Below are 16287 nucleotides of genomic sequence, written 5' to 3'. Positions count from 1 at the left end.
GCCGCACTTTTCCGAACCCTTTAACTAGTAATCAATTTAAAACCACTACAAACTATCTAATTAGATAAAACTACTTATTATACTCTTCCCCAGAGATCTCAATTACTACCAGGCAGGTCCTTGCATTATGCCCGGCCTTGCCGCATACACCACATCGCCGATTGCCCGGTCGCGCCAACCTTCCTCGAGCACCACTTCTCGATAATTCCCTCACTACCTATGTATCAACATCCATCTGATCAATTACTTGCGATACTTCCTCTACAGTCATCGCCCCTCCGTGCTGTAATCTAGTCCTTTTTGTCGTTCGGCGCCGGCTTAGTATCTCATTTGCATCTCGAAGATTTCGGAGCTCACTCCTCAGTAAGATAACCTCATGCATAACTGCCTTTATTGCTTTAGTATTTGACTTCAAAGCTTCAATGATTGACTCTGGGGAGCTGCTCTTATGCCTTCTGATTCGCCTTTCAAGGTATTCAGACTGAGATTGGGCCTCAATTGCCGTCTTTGGGGTCTTTGAAGTCCAAGAGGTCGAAGGTTCAGCAGCCTCCCCGGGAGGCATTGGAGTCCGTAGCTGTACATCAAGCTTTGAGATTACATTCTCCGGGTTAAAAGGAGCAAGTCCAGCTCCTCTAAAACCTCCCCGGATATTGCTCTCTGTAAAAGTAGCTTTAAATGCAGCATAAAAGGCAGAAAAGAACTCAGTCTTTGAAATATGGGTTATAGAGCATCTGATCAGATGCTCTATTTCTCGACCATAAGCCTGTTTTAGCGGCCTAAAGCACCCAACATCAAGGGGTTGAAGTAAGTGAGATGCATAAGCAAGCATACAGAGCGTAATGATCTTATTCTCCTTACAATACCTCTCGAAATCGGCCGAGTGGTGGCTTTCGTGACCGTCAAGGATCAGAAGACGATAGGGACCAGTTGACCGGTTGGTTGTAGACCGATCAAAGTGCTTTAGCCACATAAGACCCAGCTCGTTATTTGTCCATCCATTTTGGCTCGTTGCAATAACCCAATCGCCTGGGAGATTGCATTCTCGGTACCAATTCGCAAGATGATATTGGCCTGCACCAATGATAAACGGCGCGATTAATTAACCTTCCGCATTAATCGCCTGGATCACAGTAATCCATTCCCGGTTTCCAGGCTGCACTGATTTTAATCTTCCTTGCCTTTCTGAACCAGTGATAACCATTCCGGCCATAATGATGCCCATCATAAAGCCAGTCTCATTAAAGTTCCAGATATTATCTGATTGGATACCATACTTCGCGATTATATTCTATATGAGCCTAAACCAGCCACGAATAATAGATAGATCTTCGCATTTAGCTCTCTGGTAGTCATATTTCCGAAATAAACGCATCTTTAGCTCTGGTTATCGCTTTATAAAGTTATGAGCCCAGCGCTTGCCGACAGGTGAGGCATCGCGGTCAGCAAGCAGAGAATTAGCCATTTCTTCCACAAAACGTAATCGCGAGGGAAATCCTCGCGAATCTAGGTCAAGAATGAATTGCACTATTATATGCTCTTCCAGATCAGATAGTTTCCGTGACTTTAGAATCTAATCGCGTCGTGATTAAATGCCTTGCTGGCGGCGACGTAGGCGGCGCTCATCAATCTCATACATCTTGGCAGCGCGTCAGACACTTAATTTTAGGTTATTTTGAAGGGCCTGAAGAGCAAGAAGGGTTTTAGCTTCGATTAAAGATTGTGGCATAATAAATGGTTAAAAACTAATTGATCAGGTAAAATGTATGATGTAAGAGGGAAAAGTGCGGCGCATACTTGTCTGCGGCGCATGCTTATCAAACACGTTAGTTACTTAAAAGTATACAGCTTGGTTACTAACACAGTTGTTTCTGGGGCTGTGAAGATCATGCCTACCCTGCGACACTTCCCTTCAGCGATGCAAGAGCTTTGCATTGGGATGGTAATGCATAAGAAGGGTATTGTCCAAGCTGGGATTTGCCAGGGTTGTGAGATAAGCTGCTTCAGCACTCATATCGTTCTGATTGGGCTAGACTGGCCCCCACCAAATCCGTGTTTTGTAAGACGAGGCTAGTCAATAAAACGCTGGGGCGTCTCGATTCGGCTAGTCAGCCTTGTCTCCGCACTTTTCCCTCTTTCCCTCTCCCTCCCTTTCCCTCTCTTTCCCTTCCTTTCCCGTTCTCTCTTATCAACACCATAAGACGTCGACGGCATAATATGGGAAAATTACTGTGCTTCAAGCAGTAGTCTCATCGACCCAGTCATCCTTCATGACATCGTTCTTACACGGGTCATCATCGTTCCCTTTACCTCTTTCGTGTGTTGTTGATTTCATAATGGCCATCATATCGTGATTGGTAAGAGGCTCACTAGCCACCTCGGTCGGGGTTTTGTCGCAGCGTTGAAGCCATCGTGCGATGTTGCGTATGGAATTGAGAGGGAAACGAGAGACAGCTTGAGCTGTAGAATGGTGCGCGAACCGCAGGGGAAGGAAGCAGATAGTATGATCTGCATTGGCGTCAGCAATGTACTTGACGCTTTCCGGGGGCCGGAAGTCATCCATTGCGACGGCAGGCTGGACTAAGCCTAATAAAGATGGAACTTGCATTGCCAAGAAAAGTCCCACGTCTTAGTGTGACCAATGTTTCACGTTCGCTGCCGTATTAATTGTGCCATCTTGATACTAATTAGCTGAATCTCCTTTTCATGGCCCAACATCGACCCACCCACCTTTTCTTACGATTCACTCTTCGGATGCCAGCCGCCACCTGAGCTTTCTTTGAGCCATCCCGCCTCCATTTCTTTTTTTTTTCCGACTTGTTGGTCCCCACACCCCTGAGAAGATATCTTTCATCAGCATGGACAATATCATATTCAGCTCGGGTAGGCCGCAGCCGCCGATGCCGCGACAGCCAAAGCCCAGTCGATCGCCCGAGTCAATCAGTCTGATCAAGACCTTTCTGAGGGCGCTACCTAAAGGGGAAGAAGATTGGGATGACAAAGCGCCACGCACCCAAGAGCAAATCGAACAATTGCGTTTAGACCTAACGTTGAGCAAACTCGTGCGCGAAGGACGTGCTAAGATGAAACCGAAAGCGCTTCTTCAATCGTTTGCCGAGGAGCATGCGGCATTACTTCGTGATCTAGAATCACAGATCCACAGTTTCGTCTTCATTGCATTGGGAGACGTTGCGATCAAATCGGATCTTCCGGTGAGGGAGGTCGATGAGATGACAATGGCCTACACAGGAGCCCAAAGATCCGCAGTGAGAACCCTACGACTTGGCGTCCGACGGTGGATCAAAGCCTCAGATACATTGCGTCAGTCGTGGCTTCCCCGAGCGGACGAGCTCCCTCTCCGTCGTGAGTGCCTACAGGTCATTTTATACATCTAGATGAGTGTACTCAATGCTAGCAGGGAAAAGCTTCATTCACATAATGAAGAAAATTCCAGATGAAGAGATTGGAATCTTGCGTGAGATGACGGTTGAAGGAGATCAGGCGGTGCTAGCAGATGTCAAAGTCTATATCCCCAAGAAACAGCTATCATCAAGCTCACTCCGTATACCCAACATCATACACGAGCTTCATGGCGGCAAACTCAGGTGAGAGTCCCGGCTAGCTTCAGATACAGTACTGACTTGACAGCCTGGTTGATATTGAACGCCACCTCGCAGTTCCTACAGCCAGTAACGCCAGGGTCGGAGACGATGCTCATGACTCCACCAACCACAACATGATGCAGGTCATGGAAGGACTTGTTGTAGCTACACGGGAACCAGTTCGTAAATAGCTAGAGAGAACTTCGTGTAGGGAACACAAGCTACCAGCCTGCCATCGAAATACAGCTCCTGATCAGGCTTCCAAATCTCCTGCTGCGAGACATAATTTCCGCGCCTCATTCGAAACCGTGCTTCGTACTGTGACAAGAGAATGGCACGGCCCAGATACCCTTCCGGGATTTCTGCACTATGTCCTTCGGAGAGCTGAAATACCTGAGGTTCCCGCACCCTTGGTCCGATTTTCAGGCCCGCTAACTGGGCTAAATTGGCCTGGAGAACGGCATCAGCGACAGCAGAGAGCGCCAGGGTTTGTACGCATACTTGATTCTGAAGGATCTCGTACATGTCAACGCATGATTTGGGCGGGTCGTAACGCTGAGGCCAGGTTTCTTCTCGGCGGGTCTGGGTTGCAACATCACGATTTCAGGCATTGCTTCCTGTCGAAGTCTCTGCAGGTTTTCGTCAAGGGTGTGGAATCCAAACAAGGGCCGTGTCTGAGAGCCGGTCGCTCGATCCACATCCGGCGTGTGATCAGCCATCTGCTTGAATACGGGTGGCTCTGTGAGCGGTACTGGGAGCCTTGACCAACACAAAAGCCTCGCATTAGCTAGAAGATCTCGAGGTTGGGGTATCTGCATGGTTGCCTCAGGCTCGAATATTGGGCTCTTGCGAAAATGCCGGGGTCGTTGCGATAGAGCCAACATCTTTCATGCCCCCCAAGACTTGAGATGCGATCGTCATTGGCGTATGGTGAGACAAGAGATAACAGCTTCGGGGTGGAGGAACGTATTGGTCATCGTGGCAGGCTCTTAGCTTTACCTCCAGCTTACGAGGAATACCATTTGCGGTTAAGTCATGATCCTCATGCTCGCCGGATATTAGAGCAAGCTCGGCTGATGCGCAAAGTCGGAAGTCTTTCCTATTTTAGGTGGGGAATGTCTTGGCAACCAAGTCACTCGCATTTAGCTGAAGGTTATGTGTAGGGTTTCTCCTGATTTCTCTGGAAAAGCAACGCGATCCTGGCGACAAGACGCTTCTTGGACATGTTTGTTCATAATCTCTTTCCCAACCAACTCGCCAGGTTTGCGACCGAGAAAATCCGCTGATTTCCGCTGGGCAACGCCTCGTGTGCAGGTGGACATATTGCTGTTAGGTATTCTTTGGTTCATGCATCTTGCGGCCCGCTCGTCTCCGTCACCTTTCGTACTGTCAGTATCCAGTATGGATCACAAGATCTTTCAATATGGGCTGATCAAGGGCACGCGGGGCTTTTCTTCTCTAAACAACGATGATTTCGCGTACTTTACACGCAACGGTACTATCGGCTCTGTGCGAAACGACGACGGGCGGTTCCTCGCAGTGCTACAGTCGCAGTTGCACCGTTTCGACATCGAGAAACAGCATATCCAACACATTTCAACGAAAAGTGGCTTTGAAGTGTAGGATTGAATATTATGATCAGACATTACGCTGACTACCACTAAGCTACATACAATTCTTGGGTTGGCGACGTTTTGTTGAGTTACCGTGGGAAGGAGACTCTTGCATGGCAACGGCAGAGCTCCTAAAAGGACTAAAGAATGTCAACGTTCAGCTTCGAAAGGGTACACCGTCATTACTCTTGGGACAGCTTCACCAGAGCCTCTCACATACGCGCTTGATGACCAGGATATCTATACGGTTCTTTGTGACCCAGCGATGTACAAATGATTCGTTGTTGTATTCAGCGCTGATGGCGAGCATCAGACCTAGATGCGGGCGATTTCAAGCCTCTGGCATACCGTGGTCCTTTGCGCAAGATTAACGAGGCTCACACTTTGCAGTCCGCAAGCTCAGGTGGACTGGTATGCACGACGAAAATAAGGTAACTACCTCTTGCTGGTGGGATGGCTCCGCTGAAGCTAAGGTCAAGTAGCCCTGAACTCTTACGCAATGACTCTCAACGAACGGGTAATGCCATCGACAGAGAAACATCAGCAGAATTGCGTGTACCGAGCGACAGCAACGATCAACAGAGCAGCCACCATACCGATGCACATAGCGAACCGACGGACGATACTATAAGGACGTCTGCGCAAGTTTCACAACCGTCCAGTATCGAAGAGGTGGAACAACGCACAGAGGCGTGCTTGCGCAAAAATCGGACATCGCCATATGAGTTGGCCGAACTCTGCGAGATGTTCCCTGGACACGCGCCCAGAAACCTATGTAGAATATGGTATCGGGTGAGGGAAAGGCTGAAAAGAAAGAACCTGAACGCATTGTCGTCCTTACGAGGGTAGGTTTGTCTTTGTGATGTTCAATTGCATCAGGAGCTAACATGCTGCTTAGATCAGCGTCGTGCAAGACTACACAATGAATGGGGCAGAAGGTGGATGAGACATCTATTTTCGTCAGACAGTAGACAAGCACCGACGAGAAGAAACGTAATCAAAATTCTGTAATTTTGATTCGTGATGTAGAACAAAACTACTCATTATGATTCTGGTGACTTTAAACAGAAAATAGAACTATGATTCCCTCAGGCAGTCATGGGAACGGCCACCAACTTAGGTGGCAAATTGTCAAACATCGGGACGTAGGCTATCTGAATGATCCATGTCAGGAGTTCCCTGACGCCACTTCGACCAACACCGTTGGCGGGAACTAATTAGCATGACTGGGTTCTTATCGTAGTTTTGCCATGCGCCAGGGGCTTTACCAAATCCACAAATTCGTGGGGGCTCGGAACTGTTCCACGGATCTTTCGTAAAGCGCTAAAGACGGGCTGGCGGACATGAGGTAGTTTTTTAAAATCCCCGGTCATAAGTGAGACCCAGTATTGAGCAACCATGCCAACTTCAATCGCCAATGAAGAGACCATGGATCTGATGGGTGGCAAGCTTAAATAAGGCCCGACTTCCACTTCCAGTCGCTCATCATGACGCTTCAACCACCCTGAGTGCAGCCTGCGAATACTCTACCATCGACTTCTTTGAAACAAACATGGACAACATGCACCAATATCAAATCATTGATAGCTATCTCCTATCCATACTCTCTTTGTCTTTCTTCTTTCTCTTCATATACCTCAAGTTCGACGCCGCTTGGTCAAAAAATACGTGTTTGGTGGCCTTGGCTATAGTATGGATAATCCTAGAGCTGCTGGCCTTGATTCTTTTTTCTCTTCAGATGAGTGGAGTGGTCAAGGATTCCTGGTCTCCTCAGGGTACTATGTACGCGATCTTGATCACGCTATCATTATGGGGGATTGGAACATTACAAGTAAGTGAAGAGTTTGCTACCCGTCATGCGCTTGCTCTAAGATATCCTTGCAGGTCTTGGCGGTTATATTTCCGATCGGGAAGGGCTTCGATCTGGAGATCTGGGTGATGTGTGCCGTTGCCTTTGAGTGTATTGAGGTTATCATCGTAGTGGCCTTGATATTCGTTCCTCAAGTCAAGGTTCACAGCGAATTTGCGTGTATCTTGCCTCCGCTGACATCCCAAGTCGTAACAATAGCGATAATGTATCGTACTTGTGGGATTCAAAGGCACAGCATACCTAGACGTACGGCCGTTCACCATTTCTGGGCTGGCTTAGCTGTGATAATCATCTCCATGGTTCTAGCTGGGCTTTCAGCCAGTAGAAAATACCCGAGCCTTGGGTTCTTACAAGGCATCCTTTTCATGGAAAGTTCAGTCATGGGTTTACGACCTGCAGAACAGAAGCGACGGAACTGGGGACTTGCAAATGGGCATCTGGGCATCCCGCTGACTTCGCATACGCCTCCCGACTCAACATCATCTCTCAGCGACGACATTTGCCGGCCGGTGTCTTCTTACACGTCCTTTAACTCTCGCCCTTCTCCATGCTAGCATCACGCTGTCCTGCTGTCTCGTGTAATTTAGTTTCTCGACATGCCGGAGCCACGGGAAACACAGATGGGATGGACGATAGATAGTTTGTGCGATTTTATATCTATTTTAGTCTATCCAGGCCAGATTGGGCTTACTGTATTTCATTAAGTTTTCAATGTCCTGTGAGCTATCCATATAGTGGACACTGTACAGCTCCAGCCTTGGCGAGAAACTCCCGATTGCGTAAACCGTTCCAGCGGAGAAGCTTAACGTCAGAAAACAACCTTGACTCGGACCCGCCAAACCAGATCTTTACTATTCAGATAACTTCACATTAGGAGCATGTAAGGCCGGAAATTGCTCTGCTACGAAGCGTGAACGGACGAAGCCTGGGGTGCCGGAAGTCACATTGTTATACCTCCAAGGTCTTAGGCTACGACTCATCCATCCTCCACGCTATCACGCGATTTTCTAGGAAGGCGCAAGAAGGCTCTTTCTTAGACGATATCAGATATCAAGGATCACTATAGGCGATAACATCGGACTTCTCTATGCGAACTCAGGTGAGTTCGTAGCAACATAACCGATATCTAGACCAGGGTGGTTGGAACTTCCTTCTATAGGACACATATTGCCAGACGCTACTTATTAATTTTCATTTGAGTAGACTTGTAAGGTTATCCAACGTTGGTTTTGTATAGAAAAGGTTCAGCAACAATGGGGTTGCTTAATAGGTCCAGAAATGATATCACCAAAGTGACCGAGGTTTTCTGAAAACTGACAACGAATCTAGCTAACATCCTGTTATGCGAGAGGTCATTGCAGTGATTAGAGATGGATGATGTATGACAAACAACATCTCATGACTAAAGAATCACATTTGAATATTTCGAGAACTTGAAAGAAGGTAACTTGGCTCTCGTTCTATGCGTAACGGTTGCACCTAACAACTACGCCACGGGTGTAACGGTTGCACAAGCCGTTAAACCACAGGGCAAAAGATCGGGCCAAAATCGCTATGCAAGCAATCATGGGTGTGCTACAGCTGCCTTATAGAAGCCTTACAGCGCTGTTACGGGCACGAATCGTAACATAAGGGTTAGGTATAATCATTATTCTTTTTATTTTAATTATCAGTCCTAGGTCTTGAAATATTTATAATTATACTTAGCTAATGTTTAATTTATTATCTAGGTTAAGGTTAACTTTTTTTCTTTTTATAAATATAATAATAACCGTATTATTATTTTAATTAATCTATTTATTATTAGTATTAGTTTTTATTTATTTTTTTAGTAGTTTTATTATACTTTTAATATATCTAATTCTTCTTTATTTACTTTTCTCTTCTGTAGTTTATTTATATCTATTAAAATACTTATACTAAGTATACTAGAATAAGTTACTATTATTATTTCAATTTTAAATAATACTTTTTAAAGGTTTATTCCTTACTAAGGAATAAGTCTTAAATATTAATAAATAGGTTAATGTCTTTAATATATTTTATAAGCTTAATTGTAGTATAACCATCTTTTAGGATATATTAATTATTTTAATTATTATTCAGGGTTTATCTTTTTTAATTATATTAATTTTCTCACTTTTAGGGACTAGCTTATACTTTTAGTTAGTTTTAATAGGGTTCTTATATTCTAATCCTATTTTAATTAGTAGAAATTATAAGGGCTATATAATATATCTACAGGGGCTACAATACTACTTCTTAATACGATAAAACTACTTATTATATAAGCTGCTTAAATAAAGGGTTTCTTAGAACTTATTTTACCTTATTTATAAGTGCCCTTTTCTTATGGATCAAGGCCACTTATTCAGTTAGATCTTAAGGCTTAAGGCAGCAGCTGTGTGATCTGCTGAGACTTAACATTAAGGTTATTGTATTTTTTGGCATAGTATATGATGCCTTATATTATTGTGACGGTGGGTTTTCCAACTATGGTAAACTAAGCCGTGCTAGGTTTATTGTTGGCAGATTGCGTAGGGCGTGGTACTGAGCGTTGTCGAAGTGTCACGTCTCTTAATGGTAGATTCAATGCGTGTTAGGCTTGATCAATGTAAAGAAGTTTTATTGATAGCTGGTGAGCTAGAATCTATGAAAGTGCAAATGAATGTGTTCTATATACTAGAAGTGGTTGTATGGGAGCGACGTGACACGAGGTCGTCGTCGGTCCTGGAACGACGCGGTCCTGGAGCGCCGTCGTTCCTATACTTGTCGGTCCTTGCCTGGTTGGTTGCTTGAGGTGGGGTTTTTGTGGGGGTACACGTGACGTAACCGCTGGGATCGTAACAATTATGTTATATTAAAACAAACATCTTATTTTATTATCTTGCTTTAAGGCCTTTGGCTTTATACTATATGTTGCTAGATAGGTATTTTGACTTTTAAATAAATGCCCTTTATTAAATACCTATCTAAGGGTTTAAAGGTATTATATCGTAGTATAAAAAAAAACTTTATTAATTTAAAGGTTATAAAGGTATAATTATATAAGCCAGAGGACCTTATAGCTAATAAAGGCTAGCCTAATATAGCTGTTATTATATTTAATTATTTGAGTTATTTTAATTTTGATAATTATTTATAATAAAGGTCTAGCTATTATAGAAGGTTAGTCTTATTTCTAATTAAGTTGAGTAATTTCTATAATATTCTTATAATGTCTTAAAGAAACCTTATAGTTAGAGTTTCTTTTTTCGTTTAGGCTTTAATTTAATATAGTATTATTATATTTATTTAACTTTTTAATTTTTATAATAATTTTAATACTTTTATTTAAAAGTCAATATGCCCATCTAGCAACGCATAATGTGAAGCCAAAGGCCTCAAAGCAAGATAACAAAATAAGATGTTTGTTTTCAACACAACACAATATAAGGCGTCATACACTACGCCAAAAAGAAACACGATAACCTTAATGTTAAGTCTCAGCAGATCACACAGCTGCTGCCTTGAACCTTGAGATCCAACTGAGCAAGTGGCCTCAATCCACGAGTTAATACTTTTATCTTAAGTTACTTAGATATAATAATAAATAATTAATAAATTTTTATAAGTAAGGAATTTGATAAGCTAATTATAATAGCCCTGGGAATGATTAATGATACTCCTTAGATTAATATAAAAGAATTAGAAAAGCTTATAAAGTTTTATAATATACTTATAATATAAATACTTCTATTTTAAATAATTATAGTAACCTATTAAATTACTAATAATTTAATAGTAATTTTTCCTTTAATAATAAGAGAGAGATAAAAGCTAAGAATATTATAACCCTTATGTGTTTAATTATATTTTAAAAATAAGAAAAATAGCTAAATACTATATATTAAAGTATTAAAGGTATTTTAAAAAATTTTTATATCAACAAAACCTAAATCTGATTTACTTATAGTAATGTAATACTTAATATTTAATTTATATATTGAAGTTATTTTAACAAGTAATTAAAAGAGATAAAAAAAAGCCTTTAAAAATAATCCTTAATTTTTATATAAAATAAATGTAATTATTAAGTTTTTATAATAATATAATAATAACTTAATTAATCTCCCTAAGAATTCTATAACGTGTTTTATAAGCGAGTGACCCATATAAGCGAGTGACCCAAAAATCCCTCAACTTACATTATCATCATTCAATTCAATATCTTTCAACAACCCGATATGCCACAGCCTTCATATGAAGCTAGGATACATCTTGCCCTTCAGGCCCTTCAAAATGACCCGAAATTAAGTATCCGAAAGGCGGCGACTGTATATCAGGTCAATCACCGCACCTTAGGTCGCCGCCGGAATGGCAATCATTCAAAGCGTGATATAACCACAAAATCACGGAACCTATCTGATCTAGAGGAACAGACGATAGTTCAATTTATCCTTGACCTAGATTCCCGAGGTTTCCCCCTTCGGCGCGATTTTGTGGAAAAAATGGCCAATTCTCTACTTGCCGATCGCGAGGCATTACCAGTCGGCAAGCTCTGGGTTCATAACTTTATCCAACGACAACCAGAGCTAAAGGCATGTCGATTTCGGAGATATGACTATAAGAGAGCTAAATGCGAAGATCCGACTATTATTCAGGGCTGGTTTCGCCTCGTAGAGAATACGATCGCGAAATACGGTATCCAATTAGCTGATATCTGGAACTTTGATGAGACCGGCTTTATGATGGGTATGATTGAGCCCGGAATGGTCGTCACAAGCTCAGAAAGGCGAGGGATACCAAAGAAGATACAGCCTGGAAATCGTGAATGGATTACTGTGATTCAAGCGGTCAATGCAGAAGGTCAATCGATCGCACCATTCATCATTGGTTCAGGCCAATATCATCTTGCCAATTGGTACCGAGAATGCAACCTCCCCGGCGATTGGGTCATTGCATTGAGCGAAAATGGATGGACCAATAACCAGCTAGGTCTTGACTGGCTACAGCACTTTGATCGATCAACAAAGGACCGATCAGTTGGTTCTTATCGTCTCTTAATCCTCGATGGTCATGAAAGCCACCACTCTATCGAATTCGAGAGATATTGTGAGGAGAATAAGATTATTACCCTCTGTATGCCTGCTCATGCCTCTCATCTACTCCAGCCTCTTGATGTAGGGTGCTTTGGGCCGCTGAAAAAGGCCTATGGGCGAGAAATAGAGCGTCTAATGGGATGCTCTATAAACCACATCACCAAGATCGAGTTCTTTCCTGCCTTTCATGCCGCCCACCGAGCTACTATTACAGAAAGTAATATCAAAGGAGGTTTTAGAGGAGCTGGGCTTGCTCCCTTTGACCCAGAAAATGTCATCTCAAAGCTTGATGTGCAATTACGGACCCCGACACCTCCCGCAGATGTCACGATACCTTCAACCCCTTGGACTGCAAGGACCCCAAAGACACTACTAGAGGCCCAATCGCATTCTAAATATCTACAGGGAAGGGTTAGAAATCATAAGAGCAGCTCCCCAGAGTCAATTATTGAGGCTGTTAAGCATTTTGAGAAGGCAACAAGCGTCCTTATCCATAAGATAGTCCTACTAGAGGATAGGCTTCAACAAGTTGAACAAGAGAATCGGATAGTAAATCGACGCCGGAGGGGGAAAAGGACTAGACTACAGAAAGGAGGGCCCTTGACTATAGAAGAGGCATCACAAGCAATTGATCAGATGGATGTTGATACGCAGGTAGCAGCCGAATCGTCGAGAAGTGGTGGTCGCGGAAGGTCAAAGGGACCGAGGGTTTCACATTGTAGCAAATGCGGCAGGGCCGGGCATAATACAAGGGCCTGTCAGGAGGAAATTGAGGTTAATTTAGAAGAATATAGCGATTAGTTTTAATTGATCTGATAATTTGTGGTATTTTTATTGCCGATTTAAGTGAGAAGGTTGAGATTTTTGGGTCACTCGCTTATAAAACACGTTATAAGTAACAGACTTATGAGCCTAGGATATATCTTCTTAATTACCTTTAATTATAATAAGAGGCCCAGGTAATAATTGATAATTAAAAATAAAAAGGAAATAAAAAGAATCTATAAGATATATTTATTTCTATTATTATTATATCTTAAGTAATAAAAGAAATTAGTATTGTTAAAGAAATATATAACCTAAGAGAAAACCTATGAATTATTAGTTTTATTTTACCTTTATAAATATAAAAAAGAAAATAAAAAAGCTAAGATTAAATATTATAATACGAATAGAAAGGAATTAAAATAGAAATAATTAATACTAAGAATAATAATTTTAAAAAGGAAGTCCTAGAAGTAAGATATAAAATATAAAAACTTTAAGAGCTAAGAAATAGGCTTAATATATATTAAGAAACTACTATTTAAAGATAAATAAATAGTTGTAATTTAAAGTATTAGAAAATAAATTTTAAATAAGAATAATTAATTATATTATTAATTAAAAATCTTAGATTTAAAGAAAAAAAAATTAACTTTAAGATTTATTAAATCTTTTAAGATTATCCAATATATTAAGCTATAAATATATTACTTAATATTATTAAATTAATATACTAGGATTTATAATATCTTTTATATAAATCTCCTAAAAGTATATTAAATAAAAAACTAAAAAGATATTAAATCTTTATTAATATTAAATTTAAAAGAAAAAAATAAAAAAATAAAAAATAAAAAAAATTAAAAATATAAGTAAATTAAATTCTAAGAACAAAAAAGTATTTAAGAAAAAACTATAAATTAAAATCTATAAACTAAAATAATAAAAATTACCTAAAAAACTAATAAAATAAAACAATTTAATTTGTTATAAGTAAATCTCTTTTTATTTAAATTTAATATCTTAAAGAATTAAATTATTATTAATTTTAATAATATGAGATATCACTAACTTATTATTACTTTTTAAAATTAATTTCTTTTAAATTAATTAAAACCTTATAAAACTATTTTTTATTAAAAGCCTAAAAGACTTATAATAAAATTGCCTTATTATTATATAAGAGTTATAAAAAGCTAAATAATAAGGGATTTACTTAAAGAAACCTATTATTCTTTCTTAGGACTTTAGATATTATTTTTAAATAATACCTAAGGCTTTATTAGCTAATATTAAGAAGATAAATTAAAAATAATTCCTTTTTTATTATTATTAAAAGGAAAAGATAATAACTTGAAATATTTTTATTAAGATATTAGGATTATTAAAATTTATTAAAATTAACCCTTAGAAGGTTATTAAGGCTAAATATTAATAAGAGGATAAAAAGGTAATTATATAAAAGTAAATATAATAATTAAAATTAAAATAAGATATTTTATAAAAATAAGATTAAAAATAGGACCTTTAAAAGGATCATTTTTTAAAATAAAGCTAAAAAAAAGGATATATATAATATATTAAATAATATTAAAAAGGTCTTTCTTTACGGTAATCTCTAATTAATAATAAATTATTAGACTTATAACCCTTTAGGCCAAGTAATTTATATTTATAATTTTAAGAAACGAATTTAATTATTTTTATATATATTTTAAAATTAAAAAGATTATTATTATTAATAAAAATTAAAATTAGTAAACAGTTTAAATTTATAATAATTATTAAAAAGGTATTATAAAGTATTATAATATAACACTAGGTAATAGCTATATATATAAGGTATTAGCCTCTTATATTAAGATATATTAATAGAAGAATATTAACATTTAAGGAATTATTACTTCTTTTAAACTTACTAATACCTTTAAAACTAAATATAAAGCTATAAATCTTATTTAAATAATAAAAAGATTTTAATAGTTAAAAGAAAATATATCTAAGTTTATAATAAATACCTAAGGTAAATTAAAAAAGATTATATTTATCCTTTAATGCTATTAAGATAGAAATAAACTTAAAACCCTTAAGGAACTCTTTTTAATTATTAATTATTATAATAAGTAGTCTAAATGATTATTAATTATAAAAGAAACAAAAGAAATTAAAAGAGAAATATATAATAATTAATCTCTTTTATTAGTAATATATTTAATATAATATAATATATTAAGGCTATTATAGGTGTATAAAACTTTAGGAAAAATAATTAGATTTCTTAATTATTATTATTAGTTAATAAAGCCTTAAGATTCAAGAGATATACTTAAATACAATATATATAATAAAAATAATTATTATTAAAGCTTAAAGATATAAAAAGAATTATAACTTTAGGTATTTTTAATTTTTAATAAAATAAAAAGAATAATAAAACTAAGCTTATTAGTTATTATAAAGGAAATAAAATAAGGTTATTAAGGAATTAAAGAAAATAAAAAAGTTAAAAAAATAAAGAATAAGAAGCTTAGGTAAAAATAAAAACGCATATAAGTTAAGGAGGTTATATAAGATAAAGAGGAAAAGGAAAAAAAGAAAAAAAGAATTAAGAACGAAAAAAAATTAAATAGGTATTAGGAAGAAGTAGGTAAAAGCCTAAGGAATTAAAAGTATTAGCTATAAGTTAAAAGGTCTAAATTATATAAGGCTATAAGATATTATAATAAGGCTACTTATAGGTCTCTAATAGGAAGGCTGCCTGGTCTGACCAAAGGTAATAAATAACCTTCTCTTAGGCCCCTTTCTAGGTCCTTAAGACCTAATAGCTCGGATTCAACCTAGTTAAGATTAATTAAACCAATATAGTGCCTCTAATCTATATAACTAATTAACCAGATTAGGCTATAGTTAAAAATAATTATCCAAATAAGGTTAGATTTATACCTTGATAAAAAGTTCTTCCTAATAGTAGTTATTATTATATAAATCTCTTAAGTTGTTTTTTACTAGTTATATCTAAGGCAGGCTTAATAGCTAAATTAAGGTTATAGCTAGTTATATAATAGGTATAATTATATAACTAGAGGCTATTTTATATAGGTATTAAGGTAATATAGTTATTATATTATTAGTAAGAAGGATTAGAAACTAGGTTAGGAAATATACTCTAGAAGTATAATAAATAGACTAGGTATAATATATTTTAAAGGTTAATTAAAGAGTGGTTCTTTAGGTAATATAAAAAAACAAAGATAACTTAGCTACTAAGAGCTAGTATTAGTACTACTTAGTTAAGGTAGTAATTATATTATTAAGGTAGATAAACCTTATATAATTTTAAATTCTATAATAATAGCCTG

At 38.1% G+C, this 16287-nt stretch overlaps 4 protein-coding genes across 4 annotated transcripts; 3 read left to right on the top strand and 1 right to left on the bottom strand.

Moving 5' to 3' along the window:
* Window positions 1-2131: 2131 nt before the first annotated feature.
* On the bottom strand, window positions 2132-2699 carry FOBCDRAFT_228187 (uncharacterized protein). Its single transcript, XM_031195642.3, has one exon. The coding sequence runs from the start codon at window positions 2603-2605 to the stop codon at window positions 2234-2236; it is 372 nt and encodes a 123-aa protein (XP_031028423.3). The 5' UTR covers window positions 2606-2699; the 3' UTR covers window positions 2132-2233.
* Window positions 2700-2855: 156 nt separating this feature from the next.
* Window positions 2856-3750, top strand: FOBCDRAFT_296261 (uncharacterized protein; the record flags this gene model as incomplete). Its single annotated transcript, XM_059611883.1, has 2 exons — window positions 2856-3360; window positions 3416-3750. The coding sequence occupies 2 exons, from the start codon at window positions 2856-2858 to the stop codon at window positions 3604-3606; spliced, it is 696 nt and encodes a 231-aa protein (XP_059465470.1). The 3' UTR covers window positions 3607-3750.
* Window positions 3751-5000: 1250 nt separating this feature from the next.
* On the top strand, window positions 5001-6007 carry FOBCDRAFT_112164 (uncharacterized protein; the record flags this gene model as incomplete). The annotated part of the gene is made up of 3 exons (XM_059607718.1): window positions 5001-5216; window positions 5421-5479; window positions 5686-6007. Coding segments are annotated over 3 exons (597 nt in total), but the record flags the coding sequence as incomplete, so codon positions are not given.
* A 757-nt stretch (window positions 6008-6764) lies between these two features.
* On the top strand, window positions 6765-7636 carry FOBCDRAFT_139536 (uncharacterized protein; the record flags this gene model as incomplete). Its single annotated transcript, XM_054706122.2, has 2 exons — window positions 6765-7043; window positions 7097-7636. The coding sequence occupies 2 exons, from the start codon at window positions 6765-6767 to the stop codon at window positions 7634-7636; spliced, it is 819 nt and encodes a 272-aa protein (XP_054562097.2).
* Between the last annotated feature and the right edge of the window lie 8651 nt (window positions 7637-16287).

The sequence above is a fragment of the Fusarium oxysporum genome, chromosome VII (genome assembly GCF_013085055.1).
Source record: "Fusarium oxysporum Fo47 chromosome VII, complete sequence".
NCBI lineage: Eukaryota > Fungi > Ascomycota > Sordariomycetes > Hypocreales > Nectriaceae > Fusarium > Fusarium oxysporum.
The sequence above is the reverse complement of the archived record's forward strand: the minus strand, read 5'-3'. Positions and strand labels throughout refer to the sequence as shown.

Excerpts from the sequence above, each read along its gene's own strand:
- FOBCDRAFT_228187 (XM_031195642.3), bottom strand. The coding sequence starts at position 2,605 with ATGCAAGTTCCATCTTTATTAGGCTTAGTCCAGCCTGCCGTCGCAATG.